The following is a 21,592-nucleotide window of genomic DNA, read 5'->3' on the forward strand; positions in this document are numbered from 1 at the left end:
TTCTGATTCAAACTATACTTGGGTCACTTTGATCAGTGTAGATGAGGCTGACACAGTAGCGGCTAATTTTATCGTGTTTTGTGTATACGAAACTAGAACAAACGGTCAATCAAATGGATCATTATGTGCAAGCTTCGATGAATTTCGAAGATTTTTTGTACAGCGTGGGATAGAGAAAAGTAAATCCCTTTTAAAAGCTTAGTTTGTAAAAGTTTTATTTTTCAAGAGTAGTTTGTAAAAGCTAATTTTTAAAAGATGATTTTTTAAAAGTTGTAGTATATTTTGATAAATAAAATTAAAAATAACTTTTAATAAACACAACAACAATTGCGGTTGGTACAAACATTTTTTTAAAAGTTTTATCAAACCGCAGTAGAAAATGAGAACTAGATTAAAAGTACAAACACTTTAAAAGTTTTTCTAAACCAAGCCTAAGTAGAAGATGATATTTTATGTCACAATCACCTAAAGAAAAACTAATGTAGGTTCAAGCTTTTTATTTCCTCAAACTAGCTTTCCGATTCAAATTACTTGGATCCAATTTTTATACTTCGAATTTATATCAAAAGATTTTGCATTTTAATTTTTGAGCTAAAGAAAAACTTTGAATTAAGATTTTTTATATTATTAGGATTTACAATTATACTACGTGTATATTAAAATTAGTAGTCGATTTTAATAGTTAATTAAGTGTACAAATAATAGGCACATTTTTTATACTACGCATTTCGTATTTTAAATTTTAAGCTGCGTTTTGATTACAAGACAATTTTAATTGTAACATGATAAAGAATAATTCCATAGAAAATGATTTAGTAAAAATATTAAAATAAAGGAAACTATTTTATTGTGGTATTTGACCACACCAATTGTGGTCGCTAACTGGTTTCAATTGACAAAGCAAGTCAGATGTACTCCAATCCAGCCAAAGGAACAAAAAACAAAAGGGATATTAAAAGCTTAAATGGTGTCAAAAGAGACAACCCGCAGAAATTCTTATCCTATTCTTCCTCCGAAAAGCGTAGATGCTTTCCTTTTGGGGTTGGCAATCCTTTCAAATGCATCACGTTTGGCGAAGACGACGAAGAAGAAGAAGAACTGTTTCCTCCTTCCTCTTCTTCTTCTTTGATGAGCTCGTCATCACTGTTGTATACAAATCTTATGTGCTTCCCTGCATATGTGCTACCTTCATTCATGCTTATCTTGTTCAAGCCTTCACACAGTTCATCAACATCATATCCTCCTTCTTCTTCCACATCCTCATAGTAATCCTCCTCCTCCTCTTCTTCCGCTACTTCCTCCTCCTCATCTTCTTCATCACGGGTGCTTGCATTCACCTGTATCGACCAAACTGAAGCATCGTCGTCCTCTGAAATGGTCTTCTGTGTGTTACAGCTACTATCCACACTTCCTTGCATCACTTCACTCAGCTCAGAGCAGCATTCTTCGGATATCTCAGATTTTTCAGAGAAATCAAGAAGCAATGACCTTGTTATCAAACTCTTTTCAGATTCCGAGTTCTCTTCATTCTTCCCCTCAAATATATGATTCACCACCTGCCACAACAAACAACAAATATGAACTAATCAAACTAACAACAAAAGTTATTAAATTTATATTCAGCTTAACTGAATCCTGTCAAACCATAAAATTGAAAACGAACCTGAGAAATCAACTGCTCTTGGACAATGGGAGAAGGTGTGACAGAAACCAAACCAGTGTCAAAAGAACCCGAAAGATTCGGGATTTGTGGGGTGTTTGCAGGGGTTGGAGCAAGAAGTCCCATTGGAGAAGTCACTAGTTGAAGAAAAGGACGGCTTTCAAGTGAGAGTTTGGAAAGCACAGCTTCTTCTTCAACCTTCTGCAACAGCGTCTTCACCTGACCCCTTAGCAGCGCCTCGCCGGAACCCGGCGTCTTCTTCACCCTGCTGCTGCTTCCCCTCTGCTTCCCACCCAAGGGGGTCTCCAGACTTCCCCCATTCGCCAACCCCACGATCGGAGAATCGTTTGTTATGTCGATCAGCGCTGATCGATCTTGCTGCTTTTGTGTACTTCTTTGCCTTGATTTTGACATGCTCTTTTCAGAATCCTCCATTTTTCCTGATGCAATGAGCAAAAAGAATTAAAATTGATGTTATCCCATATGGAAGTAACGAAATGGGTTGATTTAAGTGGAAGAAAATTTTGATCTTTCTTTGTTTATTATTTATTTAGCATTGTTGGAGGAAAAGAAGAGAGGAAAGAAATAGAACTAGTCACTTGAAAGAGGAATGTTGTTGCCGTTGGAAGAAGCCAAGGTCTGTGATCTTGTGACTCTTCTTGCGGATGATGGTGTCTCCATTGGAATTGACTCGAGAAGAAAAACAAAGTTCGAAACTTAGGGGATTAACGCAAAAAGAGAGCGGAAAGAGAGTGTGAGAGAGAAAATTAAGAAGCGACGGTACAGAGAAGAAAGAAAGAAATTCATACGCGATTAGGGTTAAAGTGAGAGACTTATAAAAGGAGATTAGATAGCATGAATATGAATATGACCGTTGGGGCCTGCGCTTTTCTTTTTTCCTTTCCATGCTAGAAACTGCAACTAGCCGTTGGTATCTCTCTTTCTGTTTTTTGAATGCTGGGTACTCTTTTTTGGCTGAGAGGCCCACCATTGCTTTTTTAGAATTGTTATTATGAGATGGATTCTCTCATTGATTTTTAATTTTTTATTAAGAAATTTAATTAAATTTAATTATATGTTAGTGTAAAATAGCTTTACATGTTTATCCAATCATATAATATTATATTATAAAAAATAATTATTATTTTTGTTCGGATATGATTGGACTATTGTGTAAAAAAACGCATCAAAATTGAACTTTTTACCAAATATAATTTTTTATATATAAAATTAGAATTTAATTTTGATACACTATCAATGGTGTAAAATAATTTTATAATTATATAACGACATATAGTAAAAACTATCCTTTATATTGGTTACGTAACGGATACGATTAGACGACTCTATAAAACGTTTTTGTTATCTATGCATCAAAATTAAACTCATAAATTTTTTTTTCACATGATTAAAATTTAATTTTTTTGTGGCTAAATAACCTACTTAGGATTTTAACAAAATTATTGTTGCAAATGTATCCATCGTACGTGTGATCCGCGATTTCTTAAAACATACAACATTCTAATATACATGCACATGAAAATTGCACCATATATAAGATTATTGTGGCAATTTATTCGTATTTTGTGGTCACTACGAATTCTGAAGTAATATTTTCTTACAATCAACTGAATCTAATCTAAACTAAGTAGAATCAGAATCCTTTTATGACATTGTTTAGACAGCGCAGTCCAAAAGGCTTTGCCTTTCTACTGCCTGCTTGACTTATAAACTTTGCAATGATTTTTCACTTTATGCTACAAATATAAAGATCATTCAGATAGGCTGGGGATTGGAGGAATAACATCTTTAAAGTTTAAAGCAATCATATATGTTAATGATACACAAACGCCCCACCGAAGAGCCATGGGTTAATTATGTCTTATTACAACAACGTAACAAAAAAATATTTAACTCATCAAATACCTACTATGTCAAAAAATCATATAACGTAATAATTCATCAAAACTATCCAAGGAATGAAAATTTTATAGACTATACTCCGTTCTGTTCATTTCACAATAATATTTTCAGTGTTAATGATGAAGTTGAAAACAACAAACCGAATTGCCATGATTGTAACCGGCACGAACCAAATAACACTGATATACACATCGAGTTATAAAGTTACAATACCTAAAATAATCAAACCAGCTATCGCTACAAGATAACAACCAAATAGCAGCCGCAAGTACCAACTGTTTAGGGCCTGTATCAAAATGTATTATATCAACATGCACTGCCTAGTGTGCTGACTGTCAACCAAGGCAGCATACGGATTCCTCAACGAAACATGGCTGCTACAACCTTCGCAAACATCTTCTACACTTCCTCTTGACCGAGGTTGCTACTTTTCAAGATGTTATACTTGCAGAGTGGGCAAGTAGCATTGATATACAGCCATTTATCAACGCAGGAGCAGTGAAAATGGTGACCACAAGGAAGTTGTCTTAGTTCAACTCCATCGTCATAGGAAGAAAGGCAGATGCAACATTCCTACAGCATGGGACAACATTCTTATATCAAAATTACTTGGAAAAGGGAGAAAAACTAAAGTCCACATGCATATAACAGAAATTCATAACAATACCGCGTCCTCCTCAGCAAGAACATGTTCACTAGGTGAGTCAGATCGGCATTCGGTCATTACTCCTCCAACAGGTCCTTGTGTATTTCCAGCAAGTTTCTCATTGTTTTCAACTTTCCGAAATTTATACTTTGATAGCTGCTCAATATCCTCTTTTGATGCTCCTTCCTGCTTTTTTACCCACATGTGTGAGCATGGGCACACGCACACTCAAAGATGAAACCAAGGTACAGGGCAACTATAAATCACAGCAAATATCTCCAAACAAAATAGCCCTTGGCTACACAAAAGCATTATCATGTATAATCAAAATAAATATGAACTAAAATAAACTTCATTTATTCAGGCTAGCAACCAACTTAGAAGTACCAAGACTGCATATAGATGTCAATAATAAGTGACACATTCATAATCTCCAAAAAAGTCATAGGAAATAAGTTTGAAGAAACACTTCATGTGCAGAAACACCTCATGATAAATAACAAAGACATAAGGTTAAAGAAACTCCAATTCACATTAACTGGTTTTTATCTCCAGATAGATCCTGTAGCTCTCCAAATTATAAGTATCTAATGTTATAATTTGACTCATTTTCAGCCCTCAGAATTTTAGGGATAGACATCCATAGTAAGAACAGTCACTTGAGGTTTTGCAAATAAATTGGGAATTGGTAATTGGTAATTGGTAACAAGCACAAAAGGAGAGCCTATGGACTATGGAGCAAACCATTATTTTAGCACTTACATCATATTGCTACATTATATTGTAACAATGAGTTCCATTCAGCGGGTTAATACAATATGTATGTACATCTGATTTAACTCTAACAACTTTAATAATGAAACAAATAAATTCATACTTCTCTAATCAGTCAAAATCAGCACACATATAACTCCTGGTTAACACAACCATAACATTAATATAGTTTCGTAGCATTCATTCTTGTGTTTCACAAAATACAAAGATTCTAGTATTATGGTTTTTTTTTTTTAGCTATAATTATGTATTGATATAGTTCAATGTTAAATGCAATTTCAGAGCCCAATTTTATAGGGAATATGAATATAGTACTTCCATTGGCACTTGAGACACTAAATCCATCCAGCTATAACACATAAAAGAACATTTGATGACTGATTTCAGATGCATACCTGGTCTGCAACTGCATAAAGAAGGGCAATGATGCATGGAAGACAACAGCAAACAGCGATACCAATAATACATGCCAGTGCAACACAGAATACAACAAAGAAGACATCAAAACCAAGGAAGATTATACATAGCCTGAAAAGCAATAAGATTCTGTCAACAGTGTTCAACCAAAATAAGTAAACAAGGGTATACTTGCTAAAAGGAGGGTAAATTGTAAATAGAACATTTGATAGTGATATATAAACATGCTGAACAACGGAAGCTGAGGGAGCACAAACCAGTAAAGAAGAGGAGATTCTTCGACTAAAGATTGACTACCAGCTGATACCCAGTAGAACCCAATAATCCACCAAATAAAAGAAAACATCGTATTTGCAGACTCCAAATGCTTTGCAACACTGATAAGAAAAAATAACAAACAATTAAAAATGCATCACACAAGAAAAATAACAGTGACACGTACATGGTAAGTTGGTAACACAATAGATGGTACTCATGTCATAAAAATTAAACTATCACTGGTCTAGTCCTTACACACTTAACTTTTGGTTAGTACCTTGTAACCTAATACCATGGATTTCAAGCCCAAAAAATCCACTGTACTCAACGGGGTAAGGTGCCATATCTATCTTCTCCAGACCCCGCCACCATGTAGGAGCCTCAAGCAGTGGGCTTCCTTTTTATTCTCATAACACTCTCTATCATCTCTTTACCATCAACTTACATTACCAAATCATTTGAGTAACTCAAAGTAACATGAGAGGGATGTTAGAGATATTCCAATTTAAGAGGCTTTCAGTGAGCATGCAATATTTTTCAAATTGACTTGAACATGCTGCTTCCATTCTTATCTCTACTATCCTAAAGAGTAAATTACTGCTGCCACATCGGCTCTTTGCAATGTTTATTGAATCTTAGGTAGGGTTGTCTGCTAACAGAGCTAGTATTTGCTTAACGTCAGCTAAAGCTCACGTGTTCAAATTAATGCAAAAATGTCCCATAGCATATATCCCTGAATCAGCTCGGATTCAATTCTGCCAAAAGCTGGCCATATCAAATACAAGAACTGGTTGAAATAGTAACCAACTTTGGTTTGTGAGGCATAGATTCAAATCTAAGACAAGCAACTCTTATGCTCAGAACTACGATTAATCTTAACCAGCAAAATACATGGTAGACTTAACTCAATAAAAAAAAACAAGAATAGGTAAGCAGAATCACTTCACTCAAACCTACAACTCCTAATTATATCAAAACAACATAAAATTCATAGCAAGCATCGGAACAGATTAACAACATGTAACTATCATGTAGATCCAAAATTCTGAAGACATAAACCATAAATGCTTCAATATTCAATACCAAAAGTAAATAAATAAGAAGGTGAAGAAATTCACCTAGTACTGTCTTCATCCAACTGGCCCAATGTGACATAGTGCGAAGAGCCCTCCCTCGAAGGTGAACTCAAATTCCCACTGCTTCCAACCCTTTCTTCTCCACCACCGTTCAGAGACTGTGACCGCTGGATCCTCCTCCTTCTCCTGTACTCAACGCAAACGCAAACCATGTGAAGGACGCACTGCATAGCGTAACCTATAATGCACAGCCTCAGAGGCATTTCCGGAGATTCTTTCCTGCTCAGAAACAACACCGTCGCCGCCACCACGACGAACGCGAAGTTCCAAACCATGTCGAGGATCACCACCGGCTTCGAATACGCCCAATCGCTCTGCCTCTCCTCCAATTGCTCCGCCGCCGTCTCCCGCACCACCATCGACGGCTCTCTCATCATCCTCCTCCCGCTCGCCTGCCGGAGGAACCTCGCCGCCTGTCGGAGGCTCTGCCGCCGTACGAATCGGCGGCCTGAATTGAATTCGTCGGTGGCAGCGCCGGTCCCGGTATTGCCGAGAAACGGCGTGGAATCGACGATGTCCTCGGAGGAACGCGTCGGGGAGCGTGTGTTGGACATCTGTGAAGATCGGGGAACGTGACTCGGCGAGTTGGATAATTTGACTCAGTGATTCTACAGATTAGTGTTGTAGTATTAATTTGGGTGGCATAAGAACAGAGATTAGAGAGCGAGGGGAGTGAAAAGGATTAATTAGTTGATTAGGAATGAGTAAAATACTAATAAAGTGGTGGTAGTAGTACTCGCAAAAGAGAAAACAGAGAAGAGAAGAGAAGGGAAGGGAACAACAAAGCAAATGATTACGCAGTGTAGAATTGAATTCAATAATGATTAGTCTCTATCTCTCTCTCTCTCTCTCTCTCTCTCTAAATATAGGGGGGCCTTTGGGCTTTGGGAATTCAGGAGGGAGCGGATCCCACTAATCTCAACCCTTCATTTACATCAACGGTGATAATTATAATATATATATATATATATATAACATCGATCTTTCAACGCGCAAACAAATTTCTTCTCTTCTCCGATAACACTCTTTCTCTGATAAATAGCACCTCTCTTCAAACCATGGATTTTGATGATGTCGTGAAATCGATATTTTATTCACGTTTTTTTAGACAATAAATCGCATCACGTCCCCATTGTTAATGGAGTACTATTTGGAGGTTGAAATAAAAATGACTTTGTTATTTGTTGCAATTTGCTGGTTTTCGTTTGACAATATATCGAAATTTGTTTTAGGAAGCTCTTCAATACTAGCTTCTACCTTCGTATAATCACTTTCGTTTACATGTGGTGGTGGTGGTGCCTATCGAAAAAGTGATGCAATTTATTAGGACCCTAAACTCTATACGTTAAACCCTAAACATCCATGAAGAGAGTGGTGCGATTTCTCGAAGAAGAATGAGAGAGGCTAGCAAGAAAACTGAAGAAACTTTTTGGGTACTGGGGAGGCTCCGTTAGAACGTTAGCAATACGTATTACGATACGAACGGAAAACGTGACGGCGACATGTCCTCCATCCTTCATATTGACTTTGTTTACAGGAACATAACATTAAAATAGAAATGTAGAAACACAAAATATTATATTTAAAAATATTGAATATAAAAATACTAATAAATAATATAATTTATTTTTTTATTATTATATTTTTTAAATTTTTTAAATTTAAAAATAAAAATAAATTAAATTTTTATAATTTATTTTATTTTATTATTAAATAAAATACAAAAATATTAAATTTTATATTTCTATCTTTTATAGTTTGTGTTTAGTATTTTATCTTTTTCAGTTATGAGAAACAAATGCCTAGCCTTTTGATTGAAGCCTTTTAAAGTAGGTTTGTACTTTGTAACATGAAAAGCAAAAAATGCCGTACGTTTTGTCCGGTTCATGTCCGGATTAACCAAAGAAGTTAATTATTCAGCAAATAAAATATAGCAATTTCCTACAAATTGTCTTGGTATACAAAAATTCAGTAAATAGAGTTTGATATTTAAAATTGCAAACATAGATGTGTTTTAGTTTTATTCTTAAAATTTTAAAAGCTCTAACATCAATCCATCAAAGATTAACATAATTTTTTTAAGAAATTTCAAGTATTAGAACTAGTGATGGATTCAAAAAATTTTGATGGTTGGGACGAAATATATATAATATAATAATAATTTTTATAATAAAAATATTACGTTTATATAAAAAATTAGTTATTAAATTATATTATCTACTATAAATTTGTGTATAAATACATATGTCATTTAACTTATTTTTAATGTATATTTTATATTGTATTTTAAAATTTATTCTGTACAAGTAATTATTTTATGTAAACGTAGCATAATTGTTATTATAATTATATTTTATTATTGTAAAATATGATTAAGTTTCAAAATATCTAATTACAAATTAAAATATTAAAATAATAATTTAAATAATCACATATCATTTAAAATTTATTTTTTTATATTTTATATTTTGAAACTTGACAATATAATTAAAATATTTTTTTATATGTTGTTAAACAATAATTTAAAACTCAACTTTTATAAAATTAACTCTTGATGATATTCATAGTTAAAAATGTTCATTCAATTAGTGTAGTTATTATGAAAAAAATTAAAACTAATTTTAAAAGAAGAAACAGAATTAAATAGATAATATTCTTTGAGTCGATTTAAAAAAAACATAAATCTTATTTAAATTTAAAATTGATTGTTATAATAAACATCTAATATAAAATTTTTAAATTAACTATCAAATGTCAAAAGTTAAATAAAAAATTATTGTGGAGTCAAATTTAATAATTTAATAAAAATAAATAAATATCCTTATTAGAACGATATAGGCTTGTTACTTTAGAAATTTATGAAGGGGCACTACGATACGAAATAAATTTTTTCTGGAAAAGTAAATCCAGCAAAAAAGGTGTCGTGGTGTAGTTGGTTATCACGTCAGTCTAACACACTGAAGGTCTCCGGTTCAAGTCCGGGCGATGCCAATTTTTCATAGCAAATTTTGATAATTTGTTATTTTCTATTCAAGATTAATAAAAAAGCATTAATGCACTTTTTGGATAAATAAAAATTCAAACCAAGAGAGATAATTCCTTTCAATCAATTTAGTCACCAAAAAATTCCTTTCAATCAATTTAAATTTATTTATTAGAAAAAAATATTAGTATTGAAGAATTTTTATTATATATAATTCTAAATTCAACAAAAAAAGATGTGTTAAATTTTATATTCTGTTAAATTAAAAATATATTATTATAATTTATTTAGTTTTATGTTTTGTTGTTTGTCCATTTTATTTTGTTATATTGAGTTTTCTTTAACTCTAAATTAAATATGTATTTTACTAAAAAGTGATTCAAATATTAATTATATACATGTGAATACACAGTGTAAAATTGTAAGTAGATATGCTCTAATAATTATTATCACCGAATACATATTTAGTGACAATGTGACATTCATTAGTATCAATTACACCATATAAAAAATTAAAATAAAATTATTATTATTATTATTAATTACACAATAATATTGTACCATAATTTTATTTTTGGACAAAAGTAATAATAAATTTATTTATTAAATTCTTATATATGTGTTTATAATATAAAAAAAGTTTTTGCATAAAAAATATAAAAAGAATATATATATATATATATATATATATATTTTTGTCACTCAATAATAATAATAATAATAATAATAATAATAATAATAATAATGTTCAATAAAATTATTAGAGATAATTCTACAAGAAATTCAAAATTAAAATTATTTAATATTTTTGTATTTAATATAACTTAACTTAGTGTGATAACTAGAAATTAAGTATAATTAAAGTTATTCTTCTACTTTTCACTTGAATCTCAACTTGATTATCAAGTTATCAATTAACTCAAAAAGCTAACTGAATTTCTACTTCATAATTAGATTTATTTAAGGATAAAGTAATAAATTAGTTCCTTACATTTGGGCGTAATCCTGTTTTGATCCTTAAGGTTTAAAGTGTCCTATTTGAATCCAAAAAAGTTTCATTTAACTTCAATGTAGTCCCACCGTGAGGTCAAAGTTAAATGATTAACGGAATATCTTACATGACAGCAGTACAAGAATAAGATCGATAATTTGGAAAACAAATAGAAGCTCCAGAGGTACAAAATCAACCGTGGATGCATCAATACATTTATTTATCATTCTTTTTAGTTCTATAGAAAATATTTCATTTAAATTGTAAGAAGAATGATAAATAAATGTATTGATGCATCAACGATAGATTTTGTGCCTCTGGAGCTTGTGTTTGTTTTTTAGATTATCGACATTATTTTTGTACTACTGTTATGTAGGATATTCCATTAATTATTTAACTTTGACATCACGGTAGGACTACATTGAAACTAAATGAAACTATTTTGGATTCAAATAGGACACTTTAAACCTTAAGGACCAAAACATGATTACGTCTAAATGTAGGGGACTAATTTAGTACTTTACCCTTTATTTAACATACACATCCATATGGCACATACATATTATTCTGGGAGTTACCCGAAACTGTAATTTGGGCCTGAATGTAAGGTCCAGACTCCTTCTGAGGCAGCATCCGACTTGTGTTAATGTCGAGGTACCGCCGTCCGAGTTTCTCGCGAGGAAGTAGGGGGTCGTACTTGCAAGAGACTATGATGCTTAATTTAGTAAGGGTTTTAAGCAGATTTTTAGTAGATTGGGACATGCATATACCTGAGGGGTGTCAACTGTATTTATAGTAGAGTAGATAAACACTTTTTAGAGTAGTTCTACCTTTGTTGGTAGATAACCGTCCCCTTTATCTTGGGAGTTTGTTGAGATCTTCCTTTTAGATGAGGTACAGATAGTAAAAAATATTCAGGGGAGTTAGTTACTTGTTTAAATAAATAGGGTTGGGCTACCCATGTCGTGCCCGACCTCTTATAAGGTCGGGCAGATAGAAGAGGCTACCTTTTTTAGGTGGGCCTTTATCCTTATTGGACTTGTCTTTATGTTTTTGGGTCAGGGTATGAACAGTACCCCTACTTGAGTCCGAGCTTTTATAAGGCCGGATTCGTGCATTTGTGGCTTCAGTTTCCTTCGTCGGGTACGCCGCCTTCAAGAGATCGAAAACTCAACGTGTTTAAATTTTTTTTGAAATGTTGTGCTGCTTAATGATGTGGCGTATGTTACGCGGTAGTTTTATTGGGATCCGTGCGTGACATTAAAGAAGCGTGCAGAATCTTTCTTTTGCCCCTTGTGTCTTATAAATGCTTTACTTTTTTTCTCTTATTTCTTTTTCCATTTCTGAAACGTTCGCATTCTCGCCTCCTTTCAGTTTCTTTGTTCTTTTCCCCATCACCCACGATCTTTCCATCTTGAACCATTTTAGAGGTTTTCATTCGCGCTTTTTGAAAGGATCGTTCACGTTTTCACTGCCTAATCGTGCCCTTTTGTCTTTGCATTTCTTTAAGGTTGGTACTCTTTTTAACCTTTTCATGCTTTCTGTTTCATTTCCATGTTTTGGGTAGTATCTATATTTTGCTTTGAGTGGTAGTTTGAAATGTTGTTGGTGATAAAAAAAATTACATTTTCTTTGAAATTGTGACTGTGAACTTTTATGTAGCTGTGGTTGTCCCCAAATGGTGTCACTTTTATGTGTTTAGAAGTGATATCATTTCTATATTTGAAAGTATGTCGTGATATTTTGGGTGAGAAATTTTTGAATTTGTACATTTTCAAACTATTGATGATAACCCGATTTTCTTAAATTAGTGTCTGAGTTCTCATGTGACGATTTTTGCTTGTTGTATTTGTAGGTATAGTTTTTATGTTTCAATCTATAATTCACAACATGACAACTAAATTTCCATCTGACCTGACCTGGCTAGATACAATTATTCTTACTCTTGTCCCTGTAATTGATAGAAAGTATGCTGAACAATTTCGTGGACATTATAGACTGTGTGTAAATCGGGAGGATGAGGGGAATTATGAAATAATTGTTGCTGATCCCGAGGGGAAGGCATGTTTTTTCCGACTTGATAGGTCCGAACACCACTTCTTCTATTCCTACGATTGCTTCTTTACAAAACTAGATGTTCGTCTCCCTTTTTCCGATTTCAAGATTGATGTCCTCTGAACTTGCAATGTCGCTCCTACCCAACTGCATCCTACTTTCTAGGGTTTTATGAAAATATACCAGCTTTTATGTCGGGAGCTTGATGGCCGACCTTCTTTGAATGTTTCTTTTATCTCTTTGTTCTTACTAAACTTTTTAGTTCTAGTTCTAAAAAAAAGGATGGGTCTCCTTTTGGACTGTCCAAGGGAGAAAGGTTTTTGCGATCTTATTTGGATACAAAAAAAAATTTAGGGAACCCCAACCAACTCTAATCTAAGCTAGAAAGCCTTCTTTCTATTTTCTTTTGAGGTGCCGTTTAATCCTACATTTGATGCCTGACTTTGTTTTTTATTTCTTTATGTTGTGCAGAAAAGATGGCTCCTAAGTCAGCCGCAATGAAAAATCTACGAACCGTGAGAAAGAGTGTTACCGCTCATAATCTACAATTGCAAGAGACTAGTGGGGCGGCCTCGCCTTTCAAGTCGAACTCAGGTGCCTCAACCTCCATAAATATTACACCTGATCCAGGTCATCAATTGATTTTCTCCAACTCGAGAAACAAGTGCCTCCTCCTTCAAAATAAGCAAACCATCCGCCCCCTTCAAACCCTGAGCCATCCCCAAGAAGCGCAAGACGTTGAGCTTGGGCATTTACGAATAGAGATTTGATGCCTTAGCATGGAGTGAGAAGCACATCCTTCCCCATAGTATTATCAGTATGGAAGATGTTGTTATAGAATCTCACCTCCTGAGGAGAGGTTCAGATGGCTGGGCTTTGCGTGACCTTATTGAAGGAGCTGAAGAAGACCCCCTTACGTGCCACTCAGAGCACTCTGTCCAACTTGCAAGCTGAGGTGGCATATTTGAGGGAGACGAAGAAAGAGTTGGAGGCTAAGAAGGAATCCCTGGTGTCCGATCTGTCTAAAGCCCGTAAAAAGGTCAAGCAGTTTGAGGTAGCTTTGGCCATGGCTGAGGGCTTAAAAAAAAGCTAAAGAGAGTTACACCAAGGTCTTCGGGGAACAAATTGACTTGGTGGACGAGCTTTCCAAGGCAAGAGATAACTACAAAGATTTAGAGGATAGTGTTGCTGAGGGGATGGACGAGTTGGTGGAGAATCTGAAGGCTCAATTTCAGGTTCTTGCTCCTGAGATTGACTTTTCTCTGATCTCTGCTGATAATATTGTGGTGGATGAAAAAATGGTCCCTGCCCCAGAGGAAGACGAGGATACTCCTATGTCTAACCTTAAAGCGTCGGGTCCGCAGTTTGAGAGAGCTTTTCAGGGACTTGTTCAAACGGATAATGAGGCTACCCCGTCCCCGCCTAAAGAACAACCTACTGCCTCTGATTCAATCTCATTCTCTTCTGCTCATCCCGAGGATGTTATTACTGGCGAGGAGCTCCATCCTTATTTATTTTTTTATGTGTATGGCCCGACCTGTGGGTCTTTGTGGTAGTCATTTTTGAACAATCCTTAGTTTTAGTTTTTAAACAATTTTAGAACCTTTGCTAAAAACCTTTCTTCATTTTGATAATGATTTTAGGTTTTAAGTGATCGCATACCTAGGGTGGAGGTAATACTAGCGTCAGGTCGTCATAGTGGGGCTCTGGTTTCCAACTCAGACGTCGTGTGACCATCTTCATATTAGTTGTCCGCCATACACGGATATAGACTTCCAATTTCCTGGCAACGACACTATTATTCCAGAGGTTACTTGAAACGGGATTTGGGCTTGAATAAGAGGTTCAGACTCCTCTTAAGGTAGTGTCTGACTTGTGCTGATGTCGACGAGCCATTGTCCAAGTTCCTCGTGAGGAGGTAGGGGGTGGTATCTGCAAAAGACTCCGATGCTTAAGTTAACAGGGACTTTAAGCAGGTTTTTAGTAGATTGGGACGTGAATATACTTGTGGGGTGTCAAGTGTATTTATAGTAGAGTAGATAATTATCTTTTGAAGTAGTTCCACCTTTGTTGGTGGATAACCATCCCCTTTATCTTGAGAGTTTGTTGAGATCTTCCTTTTAAATGAGGTAGAGATAGTAGGAGATATTCAAGGGAGGTAGTTACTTATTTAAATAAACAGGGTTGGACTACCCTTAGGGGAGGTAGTTACTTATTTAAATAAACAGGGTTGAGCTACTCGTATCGTGCCCGACCTCTTATGAGGTTAGGTAGGTAGAAGAAACCACTTTTTTTAGGTGGGCCTTTATCCTTATTAGACCTGACTATATTTTTTTTGTCAGGATATGAACACATTATTTTTCTTTGATTTATAATGTACAAGTGTAATTACCCGTGTCATACACGTGATAAAATTGAAATTATAATTTTAAGTTATTTTGTTAAAATTAATTTAAATTATAATAATTTGACTAATAAAAAAGTAGTGAGTTATGCATTGTTTGTTTTTTCTTAATTTAGTGTTAATTATATTAACTCTAAAATAGTTATTAACCGATTTTAGTAATCTACTTTCTTTAATAAATAAGACATATATACTGAATGTGATCATAAATAATCTAGTAATACCTAAATCCACTAACAAATTGTTATATGTATAAGAATATATCAAAATCAGCTAAAAATGAACAACATATTATTAGAGAATTCTAATGTAGAAAGTTCTCCAATAAATAATAAATAATTTAAACCCACTAAATAACAACTCAACACTATCCTTTGATGCCTGCAAAATATATACCTGAAACAATACTATATCAATGTTAGTATACAAAATTATATGATTAACGTAATTATAAAATTATTTATCAGGACAATAAAATAATTCAAATTTTTATGATAATTCTAATATTCTCAAGGTATAAATATACAATAAGAATGCATTACCCATTAGCACTTAGAATTTGTCAAATTTTTAAATTGATAGTAATAAATTAATAAATTTAATTAAGAGATTTTGTTATTACATTTTCATTATAAGCTCTCAAAAACTTCTCTATATACCACTTTTTATATATATAAATACATATAATATTATTGCTATATAGGAAGCATACATAAATTATTATATTTTTTATTATATTATACAACTTAAAATTCTAGTATCATATTATTATTAATTCTAGATACTTGCTATAATTATATTAAATTTAATTATGAATCTAAATAAATAAAATAGATAACATTCAATATTATTTTTTTCTTTTTTACATTTAATATTTACTGTAAATATAAAAAGTAAAATAATTAATGAAAAAATATGAGCAAAAAATAAAACATATTAATTAAAATTCAATTTGTTATCTAATTAATCTTGTGTCCGTACGATATAACTTTATGAAAATGTTATAAATCACAATTTTTTTATTCTACCAAAAAAAAACTATATGTAGCCTTTAGTAGTACAAAAATAATTATAAAAATTAATTATTAATATTGATATTAATCATAATTAATTATTGATACCCTAATTTTTTAAAAATATATTTTACTTTTTTAAAATATAATGCATGTACCGTGTAGATATTATTATTATTATTATTATTATTATTATTATTATTATTATTATTATTATTATTATTATTATTATTATTATCCACTAATTGATATCAAATTAAATGGGTCACTATTAATGTGTGCATTAACTATCTTCCAATAAAATTATTACACTTGAATGAGAATTAGAACTATATCAATTGATATAATTAGAATGATTAAAAATATCGATTGATAAGTAGTCTAATAACGCATTGAATATTAATTTGATATAATTATAATAAAGATATTTTCTTAAATTAATATAATCATGCATTATTTATAAACTATTTGTAATATAATTAGAATAAATTTATTTGAGAAAAAAAAGTTTACGTATAATTTTCAGAAATTATAATAAATTTTTTATTTATGTATACATATATATTAATTTTATTAAATATATATATATATATATATATATATATATATATTACGGTAATTTTTTTTAGTATATACATATACATAAATAATTCTATACATATACACAAATAAAAAAATATATGAATTATATTTTGTTAAACCCGATGTTATCGGTTATTAAAAACATTTAAATCATATATATATATTTTTTTGTTATTATTATTTTATTTTATATATATGATTATTTTTTATTCTACAATCATGCAATAATTTTTTTCATATCCATATATATTCCTCAATTTCGGCTCTATTTATACACATATTAACAATTTTTTTAATAGTGATGTTTTAATATTTTTTAAATATATTTTTATTAATAATTACATTACTAATCTAAAATATAAAATGAGAAAAAAAGGTGATACATATATCCAAGAAAGAAAATAAACTTAAAAATCAGAAAAAAAAGAAGAAATTTTATATTAGAAAATGTAAAAATAATATATTCAAAAAGAATAGTCGTAATATATAAATTGAGTCAACAATTTAAATTTCTCTAAAACTAATTTAATCAAATACCAATATTAGAAATAAATTACTTAAATAATATTTAATCTATTATAGAAAAAAACATATATATCCTAAAAAAATTATCTATAAAAAATATATATATCTTGCAAAAATTATTAAATAAATTTATTCTTTTTGCCCTATTTTCACATTAAAAAATTATTTGTTCTGTCTTGTTTAATTGTTATTATGTTATTAAAATTGTTAAATAATATTAAAAAAAATTTTAAAAAATAGAAATAGTGATGACACCTTAAATAATTAATTCAATAGAATTAAATTTAAACGAATAAGATGATTCAATCAATTATACAAATAATAATATATTTATAAATATTAATAATGAAAATAGTCTCACTAATGTAAATGATCAATACAATAATTATATGAAAAGAGTAAAAAATAACTAATTACATAATTGCATAATTTTCAAGATCCTATATAGTTGAATCTAAAGGACAAATAAAAAAATATCTATATGATAATATCCTAATATTTTAGCATACTATAGATCATATTATAAATTTATATATCACATTATAATTTTAAGCCAACTCGTTAAACACATTATAACATAAACCATCTAAAAAGATACACCAAATTAACAAATATCACATGAGTCACAATATACATTCTAAATTGTCACGATATTTTAAATAAAAAGAGCATCAATACAAAGAAATCAATGAATATAACTAAAATAAAGAGTAATAACAAAGAGACACAAAAAAAATAATAATAAAGAAAATTAATAAAAACATTAACATATAAACTACATACACGAACAATGTATATATTAATTATGAATTACAAAAAAAGACAATACATATATATATATGAATTGAAATACATATCACAAAATAGAATATTACAAAACAAAATTATAGTAAGATTATTTAAAAACAATATAAAGATGACACATCTTTTTGGTTAATTAGAAGCTAAAAGAAAAAAAAGTATGTGCCTAATAATAAGTAATTAAAATAAAAAAATTTAAAAAAATATAAAAAAGTAAAATGTATAAATAAAGATAAAAAAAAATTAAACAAATTACAAAAATTGTACCTTAAATATGAGAGAGAGAGAGAGGAAGGGAGGGAGGAAGAGAGGGAGATAAATAAAGATAAAATAAACAAAAATTAAATAAATTACAAAAATTGTACCCTAAACATGAGAGAGAGAGGGGGAGAGAGAAAAGAGAACAAATGAGTAGAAAACATTTGATCTTGTATAAATAGATGATATTGAAAAAAATAAATTAATTAAATTAATTCATATATTTTGTTATCATATTTATTATTTATTAAATAATTTAATATTTACTCTAATAAAATCAAATAATTAATATAATTAACCAAATTAATTAATTGATATAATTAATTATAATTAATCAATTCATATAAATTATAATAAATGGTGAGATTTAAATGTTTAATCAAATTAATTAATTGATATAATTAATTAATTATAATTGATTTGCTTTAACGAATTAAATGAAATAGATTAGGAAATACCTCGTGCCACATCAGTTCTATTTTTAAGTGCAAAAATTTGATTTCTATATAATAGAATAGAATAGAATAGATAGATAATAAAGATATTTTCTTAAATTAATATAATTATACATTATTCATTAAATATTAATTGTAATATTGTAATATAATTATAATAAAGATATTTTTTAAAATAAATTTATTTAGAGAAATATAAATTGGTTATTAATAACCGATATCATTATCATATAATTATCACATTATATTATTATTATTATCATTATTATTATCAATATAATTAAAATGATTAAAAATATTTTTGATTGATAATTGATAAGTAGTTTAATAATGTATTAAATATTGATTTTATATAACTATGATAAAGATATTTTTCTAAATTAGTATAATTATGTATTATTAATTAAATGCTAATTATAGTATAATTATAATAAAGATATTTTTATAAAATAAATTTAGAAGAGAAAATAGGACATTCATTTTGGCGGAAAAATAGATTCACAAAGAATCGACACCTCACTTCCATTAGTTGGGAAAAATCCAGTTTTAGTATATTAAGTAGATGCAAAAATCATGTTTAAAAAAATGTGTCAAATTTGCAATTTAATTCCATATGCATAATGTCAAATTGTCAATAAGAATCTGACGATATCCTATTTTAAAAAACATGTTTGTATTAAAAGAAAATGTTTTAATTTGGATTTCAAAATATTATTATTCACCTTGCTTTTTCCAATAAAAAGAGTATATCAATATGCTAGTGTCATCATTCACATGCACAAAACTAAGCTAATAATAATAAAGGTTGACATATAATAAAAGTAAGATAGAAGAAATGTTATGTTTAACAGAAAAAATATTGAAAATTAATCTATGTATTAATTTTTTTTAAGACTAAAATGTTTGTTTTTAATATTTTTGTGAACTAATTTAAATAATTACTCTGTTAGAAAATAGACTGAAGACTAATTTGTCTATTAGAATAAAACTTTGGAGGTTGATTAATATATATTTTTTTTAAGAACTACAATATATGTTTTTAAAATCTTGAAGACTAATTTGGTTAATTATTCTAAAATATAGCAATTTTTTAAAAACTGTCTTAGTATAAAAAAATTCAGCAAATATTGAGTTTGATATTTAAAATTGCAAACATAGATGTGTTTTAGTTTTAGAACGATATATGCTTGTTATTTTGGAACTTTATGAAGGAGCACTACAATATCGAATAAAAACCTTCCGATAAAACAAACCTCGTAAGCAAGGTGTCGTGGTGTAGTTGGTTATCACGTCAGTCTAACACACTGAAGGTCTCCGGTTCGAGTCCGGGCGACGCCACTTTTATAGTATATTTTGATAATTTTCTATCCAGGATTAATAATAATGTATTAAATATTAATGCACTTTTCGGATAAATAAAAATTCAAACGAAAAGAGAGAATTCCTTTAAATCAAGCTATGAAGATTGGTGACCAGATACTATTTTATCTTTTGTTAAAAATATTTTTATATATTTTAATTAATTTTTTTATAATTTATTCAGTATTTCTCATCACATATTATTAAATTTTTTAAAAGATTTTTTTTTCAAAAATAATAAAAAAAACATTTAATTTGAACTAAAACAAAAAGGTAATAGATTAACTATTAGATTTTTAAAAAAATTATTTATATAAAAAAATATCACATTTATCAATATATATATATATATATATTGATAAATATATATATAACAAACTCTTAAAATCTTTACAAATAAAAAAATAATTAATTTATATTTGTACAATATATAAAATAATTACTATATTATTATTGTATTACAGATTAAATTTACTAATTTAAATTTTATTTTTATTTTTAATATAAGCATTAAAAATAAATAAATTTTAATAACAAGATGTAGTGTAATAAAATATATATATAATATTAATTAATTTTTAAAAAATTCTAAAAAAATAGTTTTTTCTAATAAAGTGTTATTAGAAAATTAACATTATAAAAATTAATTTCAACCAATATGATATAATAGATTATTAAATATATTTAATACAAAACTATTGAGTTTAAATTTTAAATAATTTTTAATTGAATTTCAAATATTTTTATTTTAAAGAGTTATAATATTTTAACATCATCTTTTTCGTATCTTTTTAATTTAGTCTTTGATTTTTTTAAATTATAAACCTTATTTATAATTAAGAGTAATATTTTAATACCACCAATTAATCACACATATAAAAATATCAGAACAATTCTATTGTCATAATTATAATCTAACTTTATAAGTAATACAATACAATAAAACTATATATAAATAATATAACTAAATTTTATCTACATCTATAGTCACAATTCATAAATAATATAATCAAATTATATTTATGTTTATAATTAAAATATGAATAAAAATACAAAAAATTATCATGATGGTTAATTTTTTTCTTTCATAATTTTTTTATTATTTTTGTTGTGAAAATTTTAAATATTTTAATAATTAATTATTTTTAAAAAAAGATAATTGAATAACACAAAAAAGTCTTATTAAGAGTAATTTATTTATATATGATTAAAAAATAATTGAATAATTATATACGATAAAAAATTAATATTATTAAAAATTAAAATTACAATTTATTTTAAAATTAAAAATAAAATTAAAAATCATGCTTTTTTTTCTTTTTTCTGAAATTTATCTACGAGTAATTTTATAA

General features: G+C 29.3%; 2 protein-coding genes and 2 non-coding genes across 4 annotated transcripts; 2 read left to right on the top strand and 2 right to left on the bottom strand.

Moving 5' to 3' along the window:
- Positions 1 to 824: 824 nt before the first annotated feature.
- LOC112800812 (uncharacterized) lies at positions 825 to 2,477 on the bottom strand. The gene is made up of 3 exons (XM_025843213.3): positions 2,260 to 2,477; positions 1,664 to 2,100; positions 825 to 1,556 (listed from the first exon to the last, which is right to left on the bottom strand). The coding sequence occupies exons 1-3, from the start codon at positions 2,339 to 2,341 to the stop codon at positions 1,002 to 1,004; spliced, it is 1,074 nt and encodes a 357-aa protein (XP_025698998.1). The 5' UTR covers positions 2,342 to 2,477; the 3' UTR covers positions 825 to 1,001.
- Positions 2,478 to 3,629: 1,152 nt separating this feature from the next.
- Positions 3,630 to 8,249, bottom strand: LOC112800813 (E3 ubiquitin-protein ligase At1g63170). Its single transcript, XM_025843214.3, has 5 exons — positions 6,797 to 8,249; positions 5,678 to 5,797; positions 5,399 to 5,531; positions 4,251 to 4,415; positions 3,630 to 4,156 (listed from the first exon to the last, which is right to left on the bottom strand). Exons 1-5 carry the CDS (start codon positions 7,366 to 7,368, stop codon positions 3,983 to 3,985), a joined length of 1,164 nt encoding a protein of 387 aa, XP_025698999.1. The 5' UTR covers positions 7,369 to 8,249; the 3' UTR covers positions 3,630 to 3,982.
- A 1,482-nt stretch (positions 8,250 to 9,731) lies between these two features.
- TRNAV-AAC (transfer RNA valine (anticodon AAC)) lies at positions 9,732 to 9,805 on the top strand. The gene has a single exon. It is a non-coding gene; the product is annotated as a tRNA-Val (tRNA).
- A 10,340-nt stretch (positions 9,806 to 20,145) lies between these two features.
- Positions 20,146 to 20,219, top strand: TRNAV-AAC (transfer RNA valine (anticodon AAC)). Its single transcript has one exon. It is a non-coding gene; the product is annotated as a tRNA-Val (tRNA).
- Positions 20,220 to 21,592: the final 1,373 nt, after the last annotated feature.

This window comes from Arachis hypogaea, chromosome 5 (assembly GCF_003086295.3).
Source record: "Arachis hypogaea cultivar Tifrunner chromosome 5, arahy.Tifrunner.gnm2.J5K5, whole genome shotgun sequence".
Lineage (NCBI taxonomy): Eukaryota > Viridiplantae > Streptophyta > Magnoliopsida > Fabales > Fabaceae > Arachis > Arachis hypogaea.

Bases quoted from the DNA above. Each gene is read 5' to 3' on its own strand.
- LOC112800812 (XM_025843213.3), bottom strand. From the start codon at position 2,341: ATGGAGACACCATCATCCGCAAGAAGAGTCACAAGATCACAGACCTTG. The intron at 2,101-2,259 runs GTGACTAGTTCT...TCATTGCATCAG, and splicing joins CAACAACATTCCTCTTTCAA to GAAAAATGGAGGATTCTGAA. The intron at 1,557-1,663 runs GTTCGTTTTCAA...TTGTTGTGGCAG, and splicing joins AAGAGCAGTTGATTTCTCAG to GTGGTGAATCATATATTTGA.
- LOC112800813 (XM_025843214.3), bottom strand. From the start codon at position 7,368: ATGTCCAACACACGCTCCCCGACGCGTTCCTCCGAGGACATCGTCGAT. The intron at 5,798-6,796 runs GTGAATTTCTTC...TTTTCTTATCAG, and splicing joins TTGGATGAAGACAGTACTAG to TGTTGCAAAGCATTTGGAGT. The intron at 5,532-5,677 runs GTTTGTGCTCCC...ATTGCTTTTCAG, and splicing joins GAATCTCCTCTTCTTTACTG to GCTATGTATAATCTTCCTTG.